Source organism: Cydia fagiglandana, chromosome 7 (assembly GCF_963556715.1).
Source record: "Cydia fagiglandana chromosome 7, ilCydFagi1.1, whole genome shotgun sequence".
Classification (NCBI taxonomy): Eukaryota; Metazoa; Arthropoda; class Insecta; order Lepidoptera; family Tortricidae; genus Cydia; species Cydia fagiglandana.
The window spans coordinates 17,948,938-17,969,250 of NC_085938.1; the positions used below are offsets into that span (position 1 = coordinate 17,948,938).

A 20,313-nucleotide genomic window follows, 5' to 3' on the forward strand; every position below is an offset into this window, starting at 1 on the left:
AGTTCCGAGCTAGTTTAGCTTGCAAATAGTCAAATCACGGCTCTCGCGTGCGGCTCTCGTTAGCTCGTCGTATTGTGCCAAGTGTAAATGACACCTTGAACGGTGTGGACTGCATATTTCGCTTGAGTATGGTTTAACTGTTATTTTCTGCCTCTATAATGATTAGGTATTCACAAATAAGCATTCGTTGTTTCGAAGATATCAAATATGTAAGGGCATCAGGGAAAAATAAAAATAGTAATACTATAATTTGAGCAAGCATTTATTTGTTACGTTAGTTTAAAATTATATCTTAGTTCGCCAGTTGACAGTTAGAACTTACTAACCGAAAATAAAACAAGTTTAAAACCTAAACATTGCAACTACAGGTGGCTCATAAATACTGTCTTTAATTTTACATCTTTTACAAAATGTCATTAAAAATTGAAATTACAATCATTTAATCACACACAAACATAGGTAAACATACACAAACGCACAGCTTTGTTACCAACCAAATGCCGCATTAAAAATCTTTGTCAACGAAATTTTAGGCCACACTGTATTGCAAATGAGATCCAATACGGTGTATAGTCAACCGACTTCATTTACCTAACTACTCTCTAGGTTTATTAAAAACTTAAACTTAATCCTAAGGCGAGGTACTTATGCCCAGGCTGATTTTTTCGATTGGAGCACAGATTAAAGTAATAAATCGTTACACATACAGTTCGCTCCAGTCGAAAATTAATGAACACAAACTAGACCCTTAGACTGGCGGTAGCCACACTTCAAAGTTGGGCCCGTAAGCCAACTTCTTGCGCAGTGTGGCCTCGAAATCCGCGTCGCGCGTCGAGTCGCGGGGCGGCCGCGCGTCTCGAGCGTTTTCGCGCGCCACCTCGCGCGCTGCACGGACGAATTTTGACACGTTGGCCACGCTTTCACGAACTTCTTCGATCTGAATCTAAATTTAAAAACAGAAATAGTACTTAAAGTTGTTTACTTAGAAAAATATTTGCTCTTTATGAAAAATTCTATTTAGCCTCAAAATTTTACAAAGAATTTACTCTACCCACAATTGCCAGGAAATAGTTTAGTAATAGATGATTTACAATTCCATGAAATACATCATCAGAATCCATAGTAAATTCATAAACACCTGAGTATCCTATTTTAGAACTTTTTTAACTCGCTTGTAATTTGATGTACAGTCGACGTCAAAGACATATTTACACTTTTGCACCTTACTCCTTTGTAATAAGGCGAAAAGTGTAAACATATCTTTGACGTCGACTGTACATCAAATTGACTACATAGTCAATGTGACGGCTGGCAACAGCAAAAGTTATTGCCGGGACTCACCTCATTATCAGGCAGTGTGTGTGGGTATATCCGGACCCACTGGCCCACGCGCGCGGGCGCCCGCTCCCAGCGCACGCCGTTGCCCCACGCGCACGCGTTGATCATGCGCCGCCGGCTCGCCGCCGTCGCGTGCCCGCCGCGCCACGACTCGTCTTCCGTCGACGGTGTGACCAGACTTGGGGTTGACTGGGATATGTTTTCAAGGGTTAGGATAATAATGCCGAATTATTTTGTGAAAAGATGTGCACAAAATAAATGTTCTGGACTGGTTAAATCGGTTAATTTAACATATTATGAAAAGAGGGGTAAAAAACTAAATAAATAGATTCGTTATATTATTTACCTATGATAGTTAGGTAAGTTTCTTATTGGACCAGAATTAGTTTCCTACCGTTTTATTAAACCCATTGCATCTTGGAGATTTGGTCAGCATTGGATCAGCAACTCTCTCGAAGACAAACAATCGACATTATATATATCAAAATTAATCGTACGGTCAGCCAAGAAAGTGGTCTACCACTTTTCGACTCTATCAATCAGATGATAGAGCCGAAAAGTGGTAGACCACTTTCTTGGCTGACTATAACTAGCTCTAGTAATACGGGGTACAAGTCCCTCCTATCCTGTAGAAAACTTTTACCCCTTTTCACAAGAGCCAGCGTATTTTATAAAAAAAGTAAATTAATCAAGAAATGTTATCGCAGATAATAATTATGTATAAACCGACTACCGATGCGCGACATCTATGTTCTGCCAACAGAACTCTGAACACAATCTCACAAGCCTCAAACCTGATTCTGTAAGGTAAACCAGTCGGAAAACTAGTGAACGCCAGTGTCGATAGGTGGCGCACAAAACTTTGATAAATGGATGTGCTATTTTCGTGTTTAGGTTTGTTTTTAACATCATGCTTACTTTTTTGGTTCTAACTTCTTCAGAATCGTAAACCACCGACACGACACCGGATTAACAAAGGAAATCAAATTTCCATTCAAAAGTTCAACTTCGACGTCGTTTTTTGACTGGCAATAAAGACCTCTAGAATAAGCGTTGGCATATTGTTTCTACCAAGCCGTATAAGTTGTTATCTGCGCCGTGATTAATCGAATATTAAGGAGTTTAAGATATGTTTATTGGTTTTATTGATCAGGTAACAATAACCCTGATAATGTGGCAAGATGCCGAAAATTCGATTATTTGACAGAAAGTGATTACTCGAATAACGTATACGACCTGAAGGGATATTCAATATGAAATCACCTGGCAGTCGGATTCCTCAGGGCTTCCTGAAGATGTGGAGGTGCTAGATGGGCTTCCGCTGTTTGCGTATTTTCCTTTGTCATTGGATTCCTGAAAAACATAATTAAAATGTGACAAATACTCAGACAAAACCTAATAAAATTACATCGTTAGGTGTGGTGGCAAATTGGCAATCGCTCTTGTAAAAGCTATTGACTGCGACAAATTCGGGAATTAATTAGGTTGCCGACATTGCCAATTAAATCAGACAGCAAAATTGCAGGTCATGTGACTTCTGTAAAATTACATCTAAGATCATACGCCGGATATGTTATGCTTGTCATACTCATTAAACCACGTGTTATACTTACTCATTAAACCACGGAACAATGCGTGATAGTAGGCTGCGAAAAACATCTTGATGTAAGTGCTTTAATAAAACGCGCTGGCAATTAATGATGATAATTATTATCATAAAAGATTGTCGGCCTAGGCAGCAAGTAGCACCTTGCCGCAAGTCACGCGGGCGACCTGCCGATGCCACTGAAGTACTATGACGTCCTCGTCCTCGTCCTCGCTGTAATATCGTCGTCTGAATATGGGGATCGCACAGTACTTAACAATCACACTTTAAAGATGCTGTTAACAGTTACCGTGTCTTTGTCGAGAGAGGGCGCTTGCAGCGTCACGCAGTGTATTGGCATGGCGCGCCGCCGCCGCAACGGACGTGGGCGACCCGCAGACGGTACTGATGTACGGGGTCGCACCGTCCGCACTGTACTGTCACAGTCTGATGATGTACTGAAAATGATTTAAAATATCTAACTGTTATACCGTTAACCGTCCCCATTCTACCATCGGACTTTTAGACGCACGGCCGGTTTCCATCCTTACTTGGTAGATATTCCGCCAATTCGCACTAAGCGCTTTGCTTCTACTTTCCTTATGCGCACTGCCAAGGAATGGAATTCCTTGCCGGCGTCTATATTTCCGTGCTCTTATAACCCGGCAACCTTCAAATCAAGAGTGAACAGGCACCTTCTGGGCGAGCTCGCTCCATCGTAGGCCACGTCTACGCCTCGGCTAGTCTGTGGCCATGAGTAAACCCATGCATAATAAAAAAAAAAAATAGTTTTCGTGGAAAAATGTTAGTTGACTACCCGGCCAGCTCGACAAGGCGGCTACGATCGTTACACCAGAGTAACGATGAAGCTGGTCTTTTGTATCCCAGCCACGTCGACCTCACAATCTTCATCCAGTACCAAGGTTCACCTGTAACACTTATATTATACTTGTTGATTTATGTGGCCGGCGGTCCCTGCAGCAGCAAGACGGTGTGCCGCATGGGAAGGCCGAGTAGATCGAATAGCTCGTGCAGCATTGGCCTCTTCACGGTAACATCAGCCTCGCAATCTTCCATCAACTCCAATGAGAGATTTACCAGAAACACTCTGTATGATACCTGTTGATATGCGTGGCAGGAGGCCCTTGTAGAAGCGAGAGGCCGGTGTGCCGCATGGGGAGTCCAAGCAGGTCAAACAGCTCGTGCAGCATCGGCCTCTTCACGGTCACGTCGGCCTCGCAGTCTGCGGCTAGCGCTGGCGAGAGGTTCACCTGAAACATAAATGAGCAGTTTACATTATCAAATTTTTGGCACTGAAAAGTTCCAGTCCAATGACTGCTTATGTGACTGCTGTGCCTGTTCATGTAGAAAATCAACCAACATTTCGCTTATACCCATAACAATACCCTATTATTGATGGGCTGATGGCATGTCGGCAAATGGGCAGGTTTCCTACTTTTCCTATTTATGATGTTCATATTCATATATTATGTACCTACTCGAAGATAGACGAAAATCTAAACGGCTAGCAATGTCCAAAACCGGCGAAGATGGTTATTTGTACTACTGTTGTGGACTTAAGTTCAAAATGGCGTCCTACTTTTTAAGTCCTTTACAACCATAGAACTCGAATCATTTCCTCGCAAGAGTTCCATTGTCTGAGCTAATGACCATCAAGCTTTCGGAGTAATTAACCATTAACAGGCGTTCCCCTCTGTCGAAAATAGGCGGCCAATGGTCAACCACATGTCAACCATATGTATGGACTGACGTTTATCTGACATGACGTACCTACATTTGATGTTCCCCTCCCCCGCAAAAAACGGCAGACTATTTTGTACCGAAAATTTTAGACATGGCGTCTCCGTTGGTTATATCCTCTAAGATCAAGCTGGATCTTATACCCACCAGATCCAGAACTAACCTCCAAGAGCCATGGCTTCAAAGCATCATCCAGCAGAACATCAAAGCCATAGAACTCGAAACAGTTCCTCGCGGGTGGAGTTCCTGTGGCCTGAGCTAAGAGTGTCAGGGTAACTAAAGCTCGGATCCGCTGCCACACGAGCCACTCCGTCGCCTCCCAGCGGCCCACTAGCGCTCGACGAACTTGTTTCAATGTCCACTTGCAGCCTGAATTGAAATTTAAACATATTTCTCAGCGTGTCCAGATTTTATAAACGCCGCGAATACGCCCGCGTAAGGTTCGCTAATTTCTCGATATAGTTTGAAGTGGAGTGCGCAAACAATTCGCGAATGGCAATTGGCAGCTGATTCTCCAAAATCTGGAGGGACTGAGATACCTACTTGAACAACAAAGTAAATAAGCCTACCAAATTATTTTTTGTGTTTGTGTTACAACTTTTTTATAATAGAATTTTGCTGTGTTGATAGTAAGTTTAAGTAAAGGCGTCCTAAACACTCACCGCTCCCTATCCTATCCTTGCACTCCGCATACCGAGGGCCGGTTTTGTTGAGAGAGGAATTTGTCAAGTGTCTGTATGGGTTGTGGATATCTGACAAAGTATATTTGTCCGTTCCTGAAAGAAAATAGCATAAGTATTATTAGTGTACGTACGACACACAAAAACGTTTCATTAGGAGGTTACCCCTATTGAGTCGAATTGTAGACGTGACTAAAGCTTAGGACCCCTAGGCTTCCATGAGGCACAAAGAAAGGTATTGGTTTTTCTTACCGAACCTAGCCAGTCCCTCGGCGTACATGTACGCCGTGAGCGGCCTGTATCCGGGCACGCACACGTACACTACGTACAGCTGCAGGTCGAACTTGTATCCCGCTATGAGAAGCGGCCGCTCTATGTAACGCTGCACGACCGCTGCGCTGCCGCACCGCATCTCACAGACTAATATGTCATCTGGCTAATCTAGAGGGCGCTGTATTCTAGTCTCTTGTAGTATTGGTCTTTCTTACCGAACCTAGCCAGTCCCTCAGCGTACATGTACGCCGTGAGCGGTCTGTACCCGGGCACGCACACGTACAGCCGCAGGTCGAACTTGTATCCCGCTATGAGAAGCGGCCGCTCGATGTAACGCTGCACCACCGCTGCGCTCCCGCAACGCATCTCGCAGATGCTCTGAAATTGAGATAAGAAGGTAAACTTATAGATCTCGCTTCACTGCTCTCATGACAGCGTAGAGAAAGGAGAGGCGGACGATTACGAATACCGATATGTACTGCAATTATTTTTTATGATAGGATAAAAATGCCCCGGCCCTGATTCTGCATACGCTACTGGCTTGTGAATCTACACCGCAATGCTGCCATCTTGTTCAGAGGGAGACGGCCATTGACATGGATATCTAGGGACTGGTTTTACGGGCAATAATAATGAGGCATGACAGGGGCCAGTACAACGGTGTGACACCGCTACAACGCGATTGGTAGATGAGTTCGCATCACGCACGCGATTGGTTGATGAGTTCGCATTACGCGCGCTATTGGTCGCAACTAGTTGCGTTAGACTCCACGATTGGCTGGAATTCGTGAGTAACACCGCTGAACTAGTACCATTTTTAGTGCCCGTAATGCCCGTCCTTAGATATTATACGTCAATGGAGACGGCATAATGGAAGAGTGAGACTAATATGTATATATACCCGGAACAGGAAGATCCCCCGGCCCTGGCTCTGCGCCACAGGCTTGTGGATCCACACCGCGCTGCCGGCATCTTGCTCAGAGGGAAACGGCATGATGGAAGAGTGAGACTATATACCCGGAACAGGAAGATCCCTCGGCCCTGGCTCTGCGCCACAGGCTTGTGGATCCACACCGCGCTGCCGCCATCTTGCTCAGAGGGAAACGGCATGATGGAAGAGTGAGACTATATACCCGGAACAGGAAGATCCCTCGGCCCTGGCTCTGCGCCACAGGCTTGTGGATCCACACCGCGCTGCCGCCATCTTGCTCAGAGGGAAACGGCATGATGGAAGAGTGAGACTATATACCCGGAACAGGAAGATCCCTCGGCCCTGGCTCTGCGCCACAGGCTTGTGGATCCACACCGCGCTGCCGCCATCTTGCTCAGAGGGAAACGGCATGATGGAAGAGTGAGACTATATACCCGGAACAGGAAGATCCCCCGGCCCTGGCTCAGCGCTACAGGCTTGTGGATCCACACCGCGCTGCCGCCATCTTGCTCAGAGGGAAACGGCATGATGGAAGAGTGAGACTATATACCCGGAACAGGAAGATCCCCCGGCCCTGGCTCTGCGCCACAGGCTTGTGGATCCACACCGCGCCGTCCTGCTCGTGTCGGAGTCGGGAGCACTCGGCCACCAGCTTGGCGTACTCCAGTGGGAGATGGAAGCAGGGTGGGCTGGAAATAAAGGCACTGTCAGCATCAAAAAGTTGTCAACTTGGGTCTCTATTGTTTCCCAAATAGTTTTAAGCCATAATGTTTATTTGTCCGAATTTTCGTTAGTCATAATTGGTTTTTCACAAAAACGCGTAACTTTTCAGGATTGCCATAAAACAAACCTAACCTTTTTTTTTTTTTTTTTTTCAAGAGGGGAAATGCTTTACGCATACCACCCCGGCGCGGGGACGGGCCGGGATGGTTATGTGGGTCTCCCTGTTGTGGGCTCATGAGACCCCAGGTTTACCCACTAAAACCCCTCTGTTGCCGCCTCGCTGCTATACGGCGAGGTCCCAGGAACGCCGAAGTACTCTTCCGCAACCTCGCCAGCAGCCGTCCGGACTCGGACCCGACTCTAGGGGAAATCACCCCTTCACCTCAGTGGGCGCGTTGCTTACACATCGCGCCCGCCCACGCAGGGACCTTTGTGCGGGCGACAGACGTCCCCGAGCCTGCCGCCCACAAGTGCCCTTATGGGGGTAACCGGCGGTCGTATGCCAACCGCCGCCGCCCCACGCGCTTGCGGCGCATTGGCTGAGAGGCCGGATCTTCCTCCCTGCCACGCTCCGCTGCCTCCTTCTGCACCATCACGTCCTCGTAGAAGGAGGCCACCGCCTTCCATCGACTCTCCCCACCAAGCATGGCTTTTACTACCGCTGGCAAGGAAAGGTCTCTCCCCACTACGGCCACGAGTGCGGCCCTCTGATCCGCCCACGCTGGGCAAATGGCCAGCGTGTGCAGCGCCGTGTCTTCGGCATCGCCGCAGTCGTGGCATTGCATAGTTGGTTCCCGTCCCGCCCTCCTACACAGGTATCTTCCGAAGCAACCATGCCCCGAGAGAACCTGAGTAAGGTGGAAGGAGAGGAACCCCTCCTTTCTTCTGATCCATCGCTCCAGAACGGGTCGGATGGCTTCGACGGTCCAGTGGCCGGCACTTGGCGCCTCCAATCTCTCTTTCCACTTCTGGAGGAGCACTCGACGGGAAAAAAAAAAAAAAAAAAAAAAAACAAACCTAACCTAACCTATCCTATCTATAGAATAACCTTATGAAAATCCTGAAAAGTTAACGGTTTCAGTTTTATGACGAACGATAATATGACAAACGTTACATTATGACTTAAAACTTTAGGGGAAACAAAGGGACCCCGGTCAACTTATATCATAATTCCTATGATAACAACCTAAGTTGCAATTTATTTACTATCCTTATCTTATGAAATTAATTAATCTTTTGTACTCGTAAAACTAAACGTAAGTAAGCTAATGAATTTGAATTGAAATCGGCTACGTGCTGGATTCGACTCCATGCACGCCTCCCAAAAATCTTGAACACCTTCGTGTACAAGAAAGAAAACAATTCAATAAACGAAACCATAGGGAACTCGAAACAGTAATACCCAACTTTTTATTTCCAGCCGTAATACAGAAAACCCGGCCGTTGTGAACCCGAAGTTTTGTGTACGGGTATAAAAATATAAAGTCACACAGCATTACGAGTAATGCCGGCAGGCACGCGAGGCCCCATTCAAATCGACGGTGACTTGTGCCTTTTCGCTGCTAGAATAACATCCTTCAGTCATGTTCGTGAAATATCAGACCGAGATACCACTGCGAATATCTACACTAGTTGTTTTAACCTTTTCGACGCCATGTCAAAGCAATAAATTGTCATCCAAACGCCAAACGCCAAGGCACAAATTGCACAAAGTGCAAGTAAACAAGCCGTATATTCTATCCTATCCTAAGTAGGCCTGCCTTTGGTATATTAAAGATAGATTACAGGGTTTCTGCAGATATCTAACAATATTTTTTTATAATGGAATATTTTTAAGTGATAGAAAACCAGTCAAAAGAGATCAAGAGACAGAGTTAAGTACCGTGTATGCTTTCCTGGATTTCACTAAATACTTACTTACTGATTTTTGTTGCTAACTGCGAAACACTTGAACCGCTTGAAAAGACTTAGAAGTAGTAAAACATCACCAAAACGGATGTATAAGACAGTATAATGAAATCGAACCACGCCTTCTTTCAAGAAGGCTGGTGTAGTAATTTTCAGTGGTGTCTCAAACTACCTATATGATGCGATTGCTTTCTAAACCTCGAATCGTTTTCAAACGTGTAAAATGTAACATGAATTCTATTCTGTATACAATACAGTTCAATATTTTAAATACGTCTGAAGGAGATTGGTCTGGCTATGAATACATGTTTGGATTCTAATCTAAGATCTGACGTTGATATGTCGATATAACGCATCACGTTTGCTGTTTATGCTGCAATTGACGTAGTAGTTTGCTATCGTGATTATCTCTGGGCTAAACTAAATCTTTAAAATTTTTACCCAAATGAAAATGATGGAAACGGAGGTTATCAGAAAAAAAGTGTAGGTACCATTTACTTTTTTGAAAAACTAACAACTTCGGGTTATTTCGACTCCAAAAACAACATCCTCCGTTTGCCCTTAGATAATTTATTTACAACCACATTCGATTGCGTACCTAACTTGCGTGTTCAAAAGCCATTGTTTTTGCCTCTTTTAATCGATTGAAATTGTAAAAACGATTGATGTTCAGCCGATGTCGATGTTTCTGCGTTATCGGATTCGTAAACAAGTTCCGCTGAATGGAGTGAGCAACGATTTCGATAAATACGTATTATTAGATTATCGAAGAAATGTTTTCGTTTTGTTTATTTTACAATACATGGCAGAACCCCTTTGTAGGTATGTACCTCGCAAATTATTGGGCATCGTTAACCTCATGTCTGTTTAATTTGGGATCCTGTACAGCTTTGGCAGTCACCTATATTATTAGAATTATTTTTAGCCTCTATAGGTACCCACGGCACCACCGATATTTGAAATATTATGGCCTAAATTGGAACTGAAACTGTCCCATATACCTAACAGTGGCGGCGCGTCCATAAAAGCGGATTCCCAACAGCTTGCCTGTTTTTGGACGCTTGAGCAGAGTTTTAAAGGAAATATGTAAGCCAAATTAGCCCCTTGCCTTACATTTGCCTATGGATATGTTTGACACGCCGCCACTGATACCTAATACATGAAATACATTGTAATTTACCTGAAATCGTATATAGATCCGTAGATCCGTCTCATGCAGCGCAGGAGTCTAGACAGACTGTCTTTCCGGCAGATGGACCCGCCTTTCGGTATGTGGTTCATGAACTGTAACAAAAGTAATTGCCATATCATGGGTTGTAAGAAATGTGAGAATTAGAGTCATTTGAGTATGAATTTGAAGAACTCGACTTGTTTTTGCGTGAATCTGTGCTTAAAAAACTTCCAAGTCTCTAAGTTCTCAGTCGAACCTTAATAGAGTATTTTAAGCGCAACTTAAAAGGACTCGAGCCTTCGGATAATGACCGGGTAAAATTTTATAGTAATAATATTTATGCTGTTTTGCTTTATAGGAGTGTCACGTGCGGTGCGAGCGGTAAACGTGATGTACACACGCATCCCTGAAGTTCCTACTTCCTTTTCGGCCTCCGTTGTAGTCATACAGATGGGGTGTCAATAAAATTGTACAGTCATCGCTGTAGCTAGCTCGCATGGCTACATTTACGTACGAAAGTTAACTTGTATAAAGCTTCTTATAGAGTAAAATTTATCAATTAATTTTATCAAATCACACATGCATGCATTGGTCTTTCAAATCATGCACACTGATCGCTATACTTATTCGCTATCTGGCCACTCTAGCTTGCCAAAAATAAGGTAATCATAAAAAAGTGGTCATTGCGCTTATCTAAATTGCCAAATCTAAGTGGATGATGATGGTGAACGATGATCCAATGGAGTTAAAAATGTTAGAATTGCGTCAGCACACGGAAAATGCAGCAGAGATTAGTCTCCAACAAGATATAGGAATATCTGGTTACGTACGCAAGGTTGGACATCATTAGTTATACTACGAGGTCAAGTTTGGGAAATTTGGCAAGACATCGAGAGGATCCCACCCGCTGTTCTGTACGGACTTACGGAGGAAGAGACAGGCTAGAGCCCAGTTGGTTTTTTTTCAAGTGCGGAAACCCATAATCGTAAGCTGGTAAAAAGATGTTGAAGGTAACCTGCCAATCACCCAGGGTTTTGTAATTGGCGTCTGGGAAAGCGCTTGTCTGCCAGTTGTGGCACGCCTGCTGTACCTCTAGGACACGATGAACAAGTTTCAAGAGTGAAGCTTACCTGCCAATCGCCCAGGGTCTTATAACTGGCAGCTGGGAAGGCGCTGGTCCGCCACCACAGGTTCCACCGCTCCTCAACGCATCCGCTGTAGCCCTGATATATGCGCCAGCCACGCTCACTGCACACCTAATCAGAAAAAGAAAATTTACAGAAATATATGTCTATGATAAACAAAAACATCCGTACGCTGCGTAACGTCAACCGGAGACCAAACCCTCAGTCTACCAAAGTAACCGCTAAAGGTCTAATGAAATTAAATGTCTATTTTAAGTCAAGGTCATTGCGGGTACGTTATAAATAGCCTGGCCCGACTAAAGGCTTGATAAATTTGTCGCCACTGTCTGTGCCAATGCACCTAACGACACGCAACACAATTATTCAAAGCCAATTATTCTGATCGAGTTCCAAGACAGACCAGTGAAATGAGACCTTTTCATTCATAAAAACTGTTCGTAATCAGAGAACGCTCTTACACTGGAACGCTTGAACAATTAATTATACTCATGGCAAATGGAATGAACTGTTTAAAACACTAATGGATGTCCAAAAAATACGCCGTTGAAAATGAAGCCGTATTACTAATGAAACACGTCGTATTTTAGAATGGTGCATTGCTTGACATATTATACGACACGAGTGAGTTTGATACAATGATTTCTTTAACCTGGTTGAACTTTGTTGTCCTGCTGGGGTAATCTAACCACCCCTAATCTATTGTAAGTTAGGTAATTCCGACTTAGCCTTCCTACGAAGCTAATCAATTACCTACACCTCGAATACCAATGTTATTATGATGAAATGCCATATTATTTGATTTTTAGGATTCCGTACCCAAAGGGTAAAACGGGACCCTATTACTAAGACTTCGCTGTCCGTCCGTCCGTCCGTCCGTCCGTCTGTCACCAGGCTGTTCCTCACGAACCGTGATAGCTAGACAGTTGAAATTTTCACACGTGATGTATTTCTGTTGCCGCTATAACAACAAATACTAAAAACAGAATAAAATAAAGATTTAAATGGGGCTCCCATACAACAAACGTGATTTTTGACCAAAGTTAAGCAACGTCGGGAGTGGTCAGTACTTGGATGGGTGACCGTTTTTTTTTTGCTTTTTTTTGTTTTTTTTTTGCATTATGGTACGGAACCCTTCGTGCGCGAGTCCGACTCGCACTTGCCCGGTTTTTATGTATTATTTTACTAAGACATTTGTATTATATTAGTAGCTTCAGTTGAAACAATGCTATTGGGCTATCGGATCACTTTATTATAGGTATCCATGTATCGTTGATGCCTGTGTTACTAGAAGGGTCAAACAAACTAGTGTGTTCACGCGAACTACATTTTTCTCTCCTGTGGGCAATAGTTAACAGCTTGTGGGCATGTAAGTAATCATTTTATCATAGTCTAAATAAAAGGAGGACCTTTTCACGTGGATAAGGGTTAAATAAGAAAATTAACCTTTATAGGCCTTACACCTTGTGTATGTCTACAGGAAAGACGTAACAGAGTTTTCTGTTTGACCCAGAAACGGGGCATTTGGGTGCGTTTTGTGCCCACCGAAGCTGAATAACAACCTTAGTTTTTAACCGACTTCCAAATCTCAAAGAAGGAGGTTATCAATTCGGTTGTATGTTTTTTTTTATTTTTTTTATTTTTTTTTTTATTTTTTTTTATGTTTGTTACTCCATATCTCCGTCATTACTAGATCGATTTTGAAAATTCTTTTTTTGATTGAATGTATATGCATACAGATTGGTCCCGTTTTTGTCAAAACCCAGTTCTGATGATGGGATCCATGAGGAATCGAGGGAACTCCTCAAATCTTAAAGGCATACATATAGTGATGTTTTTATCAACAAATCAAGCATATACACCCAAAAAAGTGACATTTGATGAAGTGGAACTGCTGATGATGATCAGAACGGAACTCTTTAACGACGCATAGTTCACGGTTGGCGATTTGTCCTCTTCGTTATGTTTGTTAAGCAAGTTAAGTTTTTAAGCCACATTTTTGTCAAGCTCGAGTTCTGATGATGGGATCCATGAGGAATCAAGGGAACTCCTCAAATCTTAAAGGCATGCGTATAGAGATTTTTGTATTTACATCAGAAAATCAAGCATTTTCATTAAAAACTGTTGCATTTGATGAAGTGGAACTGCTGATGATGATCAGAACAGAACTCTTCAACGACGCATAGTTCACGGTTGGCGATTTGTCCTCGTCGTTATGTTTGTTAAGCAAGTTAAGTTTTTAAGCCACATTTTTGTCAAGCTCGAGTTCTGATGATGGGATCCATGAGGAATCAAGGGAACTCCTCAAATCTTAAAGGCATGCGTATAGAGATTTTTGTATTTACATTAGAAAATCAAGCATTTTCATTAAAAACTGTTGCATTTGATGAAGTGGAACTGCTGATGATGATCAGAACAGAACTCTTAAACGACGCATAGTTCACGTTTGGCGATTTTTCCTTTTCGTTATGTTCGTTAAGCAAGTTAAGTTTTTAAGCCACAGTTTTGTCAAGCTCGAGTTCTGATGATGGGATCCATAAGGAATCGAGGGAACTCCTCAAATATTAAAGGCATACGTATAGATTTTTTTGTATTTTCATCATAAAATCAAGCATTTACATTAAAAACTGTCGCATTTGATGAAGTGGAACTGCTGATGATGACCAGAACAGAACTCTTCAATGACGCATGGTACACGTTTGGTGATTACGAATTTCGATTTTGACTTGGACTGGGACCCGGACTCGGACTCATACCCGGATCCGGTTCGGACCCGGATCCGGTTTGGACCCGGACCTGGACTCGGACCCGGATTCGGACTCGGACTCGGAACCGGACTCGGACTCGGAACCGGACTCGGACCTTACGTTAGTAAGCATACTTGTCATTATTAGGCGTAACTAAAACAGCAGTTAAAATTAAAGCTTAAAGTTAATAAATATGACAGAAAGGAACTTGAAAGTATTCAAAGTTTTACAAGAAATACTGCTAGCTTGAGTTAGCAAGGGCACCCTAATATAATGCACTTTAAACACGTCGTTATGCAAAAGTAGCTGTTGTCAATTTGTTATAATTAAGTTTTGTAAGTTTGCCTGCAAGTTATGTAAGCTTTTCCTTTTTGGCGTCTCTCCAAGCTAGCATGATGAATTTTTAAAATATCGCATAAATTAGTGCTGTTGTAAGCGAAGTACGGATGTTTTGACATTAGGATTAAGGGCATTTTCACATTGTCCGATCCGATACCGGATATCGATACGACTACAAAGAAACAAAAAGTCACAAAGTGCCTTTTTATGTTTTTTATACATTTAATTACCTATTTATCAAATTATTATTATTTGTTTCTCCATTTTGGAATTCACGGGCCTACAAATCCCGGTCTTTTGATAGGCTTGCGTGGGAATATAGATCCAACACGTAGAGGCCCCTTGGAGAGCTTTAATGTCATGTAGAACGCCTGCTGGAACCCGTTCACAGGCGCAACAATAAACACCCATGAACCGGTCGCAGCAGGCATTGGGACTATTGTAGAAAAAGTGAATAGTATACCGGTCTATGGATTGAAGTTTGGATGGACAATGAGACTGGGCTATTGTAGAGAAGTCCGGACACCTGCCATAACAATGCTAAAACATGTTATCGCGGCAGGTGGTGACTTGCCGCTGACTAGATGGGCCCCTGAAACTGCCGTCGCGAAGACGACCAGGAGCAACATCGGTGTGAGCGGCTCAGGGGTGTCGAGAGGTGTGCGCCGCTTTCTACCCAGTGGCTGTTACCAGCCACTGTGCCAACTCGCGTCTTATGCATCTTTCACTTCCACCCCTGGAGCATATAGCTCTAACGACTCCTCTCTGGACGGCCAATTAAGGCAAGCCAGAGCTGGGAGTCCTGCGGGTCCCCTTGGGGTCCACTCCGACCGACGAAGACACGCCGGAGACGGAGACCCTGACCGACTCTCGGGAGCACTCGGGTCCGTGGGGTCGTTACTCCAAAAAATAATAATAATAATATTTAATTATTATTATTATTATTTATTTATTTATTTTTTATTATCTATTTATCGTTGTTCAAAAGAAAGCGTTAATGCAAAAGTAAATTTGATGCATAAGGCATTTTCTAGTACAGTACAGCCATAGCCGGTTATCCTTCAGACACACCGTGTTCGACAAATAAGAGTATCTTCCTAAAATATGTTCATAATAACTTAAGGACTTAATTGCATTTCGTTGACCTTACCTTCTTATGTCTCATTGAAATAATTACTTGCTTGGCCGGTGTACGGCCCTTTCTTTTATTTAATTCTTTTGTGTAAGTACGCCAATCCGCGTTCCGACACGGATTAAGAATATCAAGGATATTTTTGATTGTGAACAGGTGGTACTTCTTCCTCATTTTAATTTAACGAAATTTTAATTGGGTTGCTATTTACCTACATTAAAATTAAAATGTTAACGCATTCTACAAGTTTAACACATTCAACACCAAGAACCCGACTGCCGGGTACACTGTTCGTAGCGACTACGCGCTACATACGGCGAAACCGTGGCTACGCGCTATGAGCGTAATCCGTAGCACTTAGTGGTAATGAATGTGTTAATGGAACCAGCTCGTAGGCCCCATCTTATTGGGGGCTTCCCCGCGTGAGTCTTTCGATACGTAGTTGCCCAAATTAACTAGGTAAGCTTTATGTGTGTATAATATGTGTTTGGTTGTACACATGGCCCCGGCTTCGCACATTATAAACCTAAACCTTCGTCAAGAATCACTCTATCGATAGGTGAAAACCGCATGAAAATCCGTTCAGTAGTTTTTGAGTTTATCGCGAATATACAAACACACAAACATACAGACACGGCGCGGGACCTTGTTTTATAAGGTGTAATTATACATATTTACATGAGTACCTTAACAAGTAGACTGGGTCCAGAGCCATTGTCGTTGAGTCTGTAAATGAACGGCTCGTCTACCTCACACAGCTCCGCCATGGCTCGTTTCTCCTTTAACAAAACAACATCGTTAAACATTCAACAACAAATAATAACCCACTTAAGAAAATAGTCTGACGTATATTTTATTATCTTCGTCAGCAGTTCCACTACTCCAAATGGTGTATGCGTGTGCAAATGCACGACTTACCTCCCTAGCCCTACTATAAAATACTTACGGCTCGATTCGGAATGAATTAGACATTCACTAGATATGAAATAGTAAAGGTATGTGACGTTCCACGGCAAAAGGTACCTTATGGCGGCTGGCTCTTATGTCGCATATAGCACCGCAATTTCCCGAATCGCGCCGTTAATCTTTCATATGTGTGTGTGTGTGTGTGTGTGTGTGTGTGTGTGTGTGTGTGTGTGTGTGTGTGTGTGTGTGGTGATCAAAAGTCGCAAAAGTTGTGGGTTGAAACCTCGGTTGTGCTGTATAGAGCAGAAAAAATCGATTTTGAAAAAAAATGCCAGAATATGATTAAAAATTCGTTCAGCATACTTACAGACAGATTAGCGTGATGACAATGGGATAATATTTTTTAAATATTTTTTTTCCAATTGGCAATTTAAAGCTAGAAGCAACGTCGAGGGGTTTTATTAGGGTTTTTATCGGTTCTATTAAAAACCTAAAGCTCGGGTGCACCAAACACAATGAGTTCATATATAGTAGTGTACCCTATGATGGGCGTGGAACCAGTAATGGGACAAAAAACCACAAATCCTGTAAAATAAGTGTCTAAAAGTAGTTTATAAACACTGCCTGTATATTATCATAAATAAGAGTCCTAGAGCTGTTTCAGTTTGAATTTTTATTAAATTTGGTTGTTATTTAAGAAATTGGCGTCAACCCAAAAGTTGTCGTGTCACTGAAAAAAAATACCACTACGAATTCTTAACAACTTCGCTAAGAGAGGTGAGTTAATTTATTAAATTTTAATTAATTAATACTTGATGAAAACTAAAATGTGTTTTGTTAATTGCATTTACCATGAGATAAGGTATACAACATACTATGTTGTGAGTCCACAGGTGTAAAAAAATAGTGGTATTTGGCCCAATCCCATTATAGGAGCTGTAAAACTGCATATCTCCTATAATGGGAAATTTACATAATGATGCTTGCCATGCCATCATTTCATGTTTAAACAATACAGAAGTAAAATGTAGTTACGAAATATGTCAACCAGGAGGTATGCTCGGACTTCGGATAAATTAATATCGTTTTTTAGTGTGGGTCAAATCTTGGTAGCCGAGTTTGAGCCACTTTCCCGTTTTCCGATTGAGTTGAAATTTTGTATTCGTAATTAAATATGCAAATTGGATGATAATGCAATATTATGATAACATGGACCAGATCTGATGACCTATTTCAATATTTTATACTGATAGAGTAGTGTCCATTACTGGGGGGCCCATTACTGGAGCTTTGGTGTCCATGACTGGAGAAAAATAGCATAGTTTTGATTTGTTAAGTATGTGGAAACTCATTGCAGTATCTTTGATACAACACGCCTGAAACATGAAAGACGGGTAGGACTTTCATCTTTCAATACGCTAAGCGGTAGACCATTCACATGTATTAGGGAAATATCACAAATACTCCAAATTCCCTCTTAAATGTCCCATGACTGGTGCTGTTACTATATAGATATTTTAATCAGTTGATTATTAACGTATCTTTCCATATTAGCAAACGTTGGTAATATAATTACGATTACAAGACTTTTAATGCAACCATATCTCAGGCTCCCCAAAATTAATATTCCCCCATATAAAGAGCAGGCGCTATCGTTTATCATAAGCTGATAATAAAATGCATAGTTATAGCGAAGCTCATGTAGAGAACTAACTAAATAGCTAATACTTAAGTTTCACTACTTAGCTCGTTTAAAATAATAACATTCATAACTTAGTTCAAAACTCAACGATCTTAGTTTTTCCCTACCACTACTAATTCACCACGGCGCTCAAAACTTTCAACATATCCACAAAACAAACAACCAAAATACAAACCTTATACACATGCCAGACTGCTCGCAATCCATCAAAATCGTGCAATAAATATGCAGATGAACACGTGTCGGCGTATGATGTGGTTCTTGCATGTCAGCTTATCGCGTCCGTATCGAAAACCATCGTGAAAGTTCAGACGCCGCGGGAGCGAGCGATTCGACTGCCCTACGTGCCCGCCCGCCCTACACTGCCCTACGTATCCTGATGTAAACCCCAAGTGATTTGTTACTTTGTAACAAACCGTGACACGCCCGACTTTCTTCAAAAAGCTAACCACGATTGCATTTTATCAAATGAAATGACTTTTTATTGCGGTTCACAATTTGTTCACAATTAACAAGAGAGGATCGTTAAGGTTTCTAACATGAACAGACAGCACGCTACCGCGTGACCTTTTTGGTAAATTACATAATAACTCTGCAGTTATTGCAATTCTAATCGCTGGCATAAAATTTTATGGTTTTGCAATGTTATTTTAGAAGCTTTTGTACTTTTACAAATCATGAAGGCCATCAAAACCTTAGGTAAGTACATACTTTGAAATAAATATCGAAGTTTATCATTAAATTAAATCGGCAGGTAAACGGAACGTTCATTAAAATACTTTAAAGTTAGATTGAACTCTGAACTTCTGAAGTAGTTAATGTAATTGTTGTAACCTAATTTTGCTGCGAGGCTTGCGTGCCACGCGCTTCCTAAAATACAGCGAGTCTCGACTACGTTACTGTCGAGGGTTTATACAAAAACCTTAATTGCAGGCATTTAAATCCTGACCAGGAATATATGATCACGCGCCATGTTGCGGAATTTCACTAGAACTAATTTTTTCATACTATACTGAACTGTACATGAGAATAACGGCGCCCTCTTGACAATGATCATATCTGGTCAGACTTTATTTTTATAGGTACTATTGAATAAAGGTAAACATTCGGATGGCAACTGCAGCTAGGGTTACCAGATGACAGGAATTTTCCTGACATGTCAGGAATTTTGGCCTTTTGTCAGGAATGGGGACGAAACACGGAAATGTCAGGAATTTATTCAATGGACGATATTTTTTAATTTTTTGAAGTCTTTTTTATAAAGTACCTTTTTATTTACAAAAATTAATACAAATAATAAATTTAATAAACCTGAAATGAATAAAATACGGCTATTAGCTCAATCGGGCTTGCAACCGGTCGTCGTGAAAAATATGAATGTCAGGAAAAATATTCGGAAATAAGTAATTTGGTCAAGAAATTCTAAATGTGTATCTGGTAACCCTAACTGCAGCTATTTAATGTTTATTACTGCTCCGGCGTGGACGCGGCCGCTTTAACTGCCAATTTCCTTTAAAAATTAATCACGATTCAAACCAAAGAGTAAACATGTATTACACATAGGCTACTGCGAGCTCATACTTGAAATTGATAAGGTGCCTCTTACACAACCATAGATGAATGTGTACACAGCTCTTCGAATTAAATGAGACGGTTCTTGAGAAGCTTGCCTCCCACAATCCCGCGCTCGGTGCACGACGTAGCGCGGATATAGCCGATATAGGTAATGGAAAGCACAGCTCGCAAATTTCGTCGGGTGACAAGCAAAACTCACTAAGTACTATCAAAAAATTAAAGTAACAATGCACTTTATTACACGGTTTATTGTCCAATAATTTCAATGATGTTAGTTAGTGACTTTTGCTTGTCACCCGACGATTTGAAGTTGGGACTTTTTTACTTTACCAATTTTGCGGTGTCAGCACGACTGCCTTATATCACAAGTCTTGCAATATGACTTCTATTATTTGCCAGG

The 20,313-nt window shown here is 42.1% G+C and overlaps 1 protein-coding gene across 1 annotated transcript; it reads right to left on the minus strand.

The window, feature by feature from the left end:
* Positions 1–261: 261 nt before the first annotated feature.
* On the minus strand, positions 262–18,663 carry LOC134666071 (probable tubulin polyglutamylase TTLL2). Its single transcript, XM_063523186.1, has 13 exons — positions 18,514–18,663; positions 16,417–16,509; positions 11,501–11,626; positions 10,380–10,483; positions 7,119–7,257; positions 5,853–6,015; positions 5,347–5,460; positions 4,848–5,053; positions 4,043–4,194; positions 3,234–3,381; positions 2,602–2,691; positions 1,342–1,527; positions 262–943 (listed from the first exon to the last, which is right to left on the minus strand). Exons 2-13 carry the CDS (start codon positions 16,495–16,497, stop codon positions 749–751), a joined length of 1,704 nt encoding a protein of 567 aa, XP_063379256.1. The 5' UTR covers positions 16,498–16,509; positions 18,514–18,663; the 3' UTR covers positions 262–748.
* Positions 18,664–20,313: the final 1,650 nt, after the last annotated feature.

What these genes read in the sequence shown, in the direction of transcription:
- LOC134666071 (XM_063523186.1), bottom strand. Translation starts at nt 16,497, where the DNA reads ATGGCGGAGCTGTGTGAGGTAGACGAGCCGTTCATTTACAGACTCAAC. An exon ending in AGACCCTGGGCGATTGGCAG is followed by an intron (nt 10,484 to 11,500) that starts GTAAGCTTCACT and finishes CTTTTGTTACAG; the next exon opens with TTCATGAACCACATACCGAA. An exon ending in CCTCTCTCGACAAAGACACG is followed by an intron (nt 2,692 to 3,233) that starts GTAACTGTTAAC and finishes TATGTTTTTCAG; the next exon opens with GAATCCAATGACAAAGGAAA.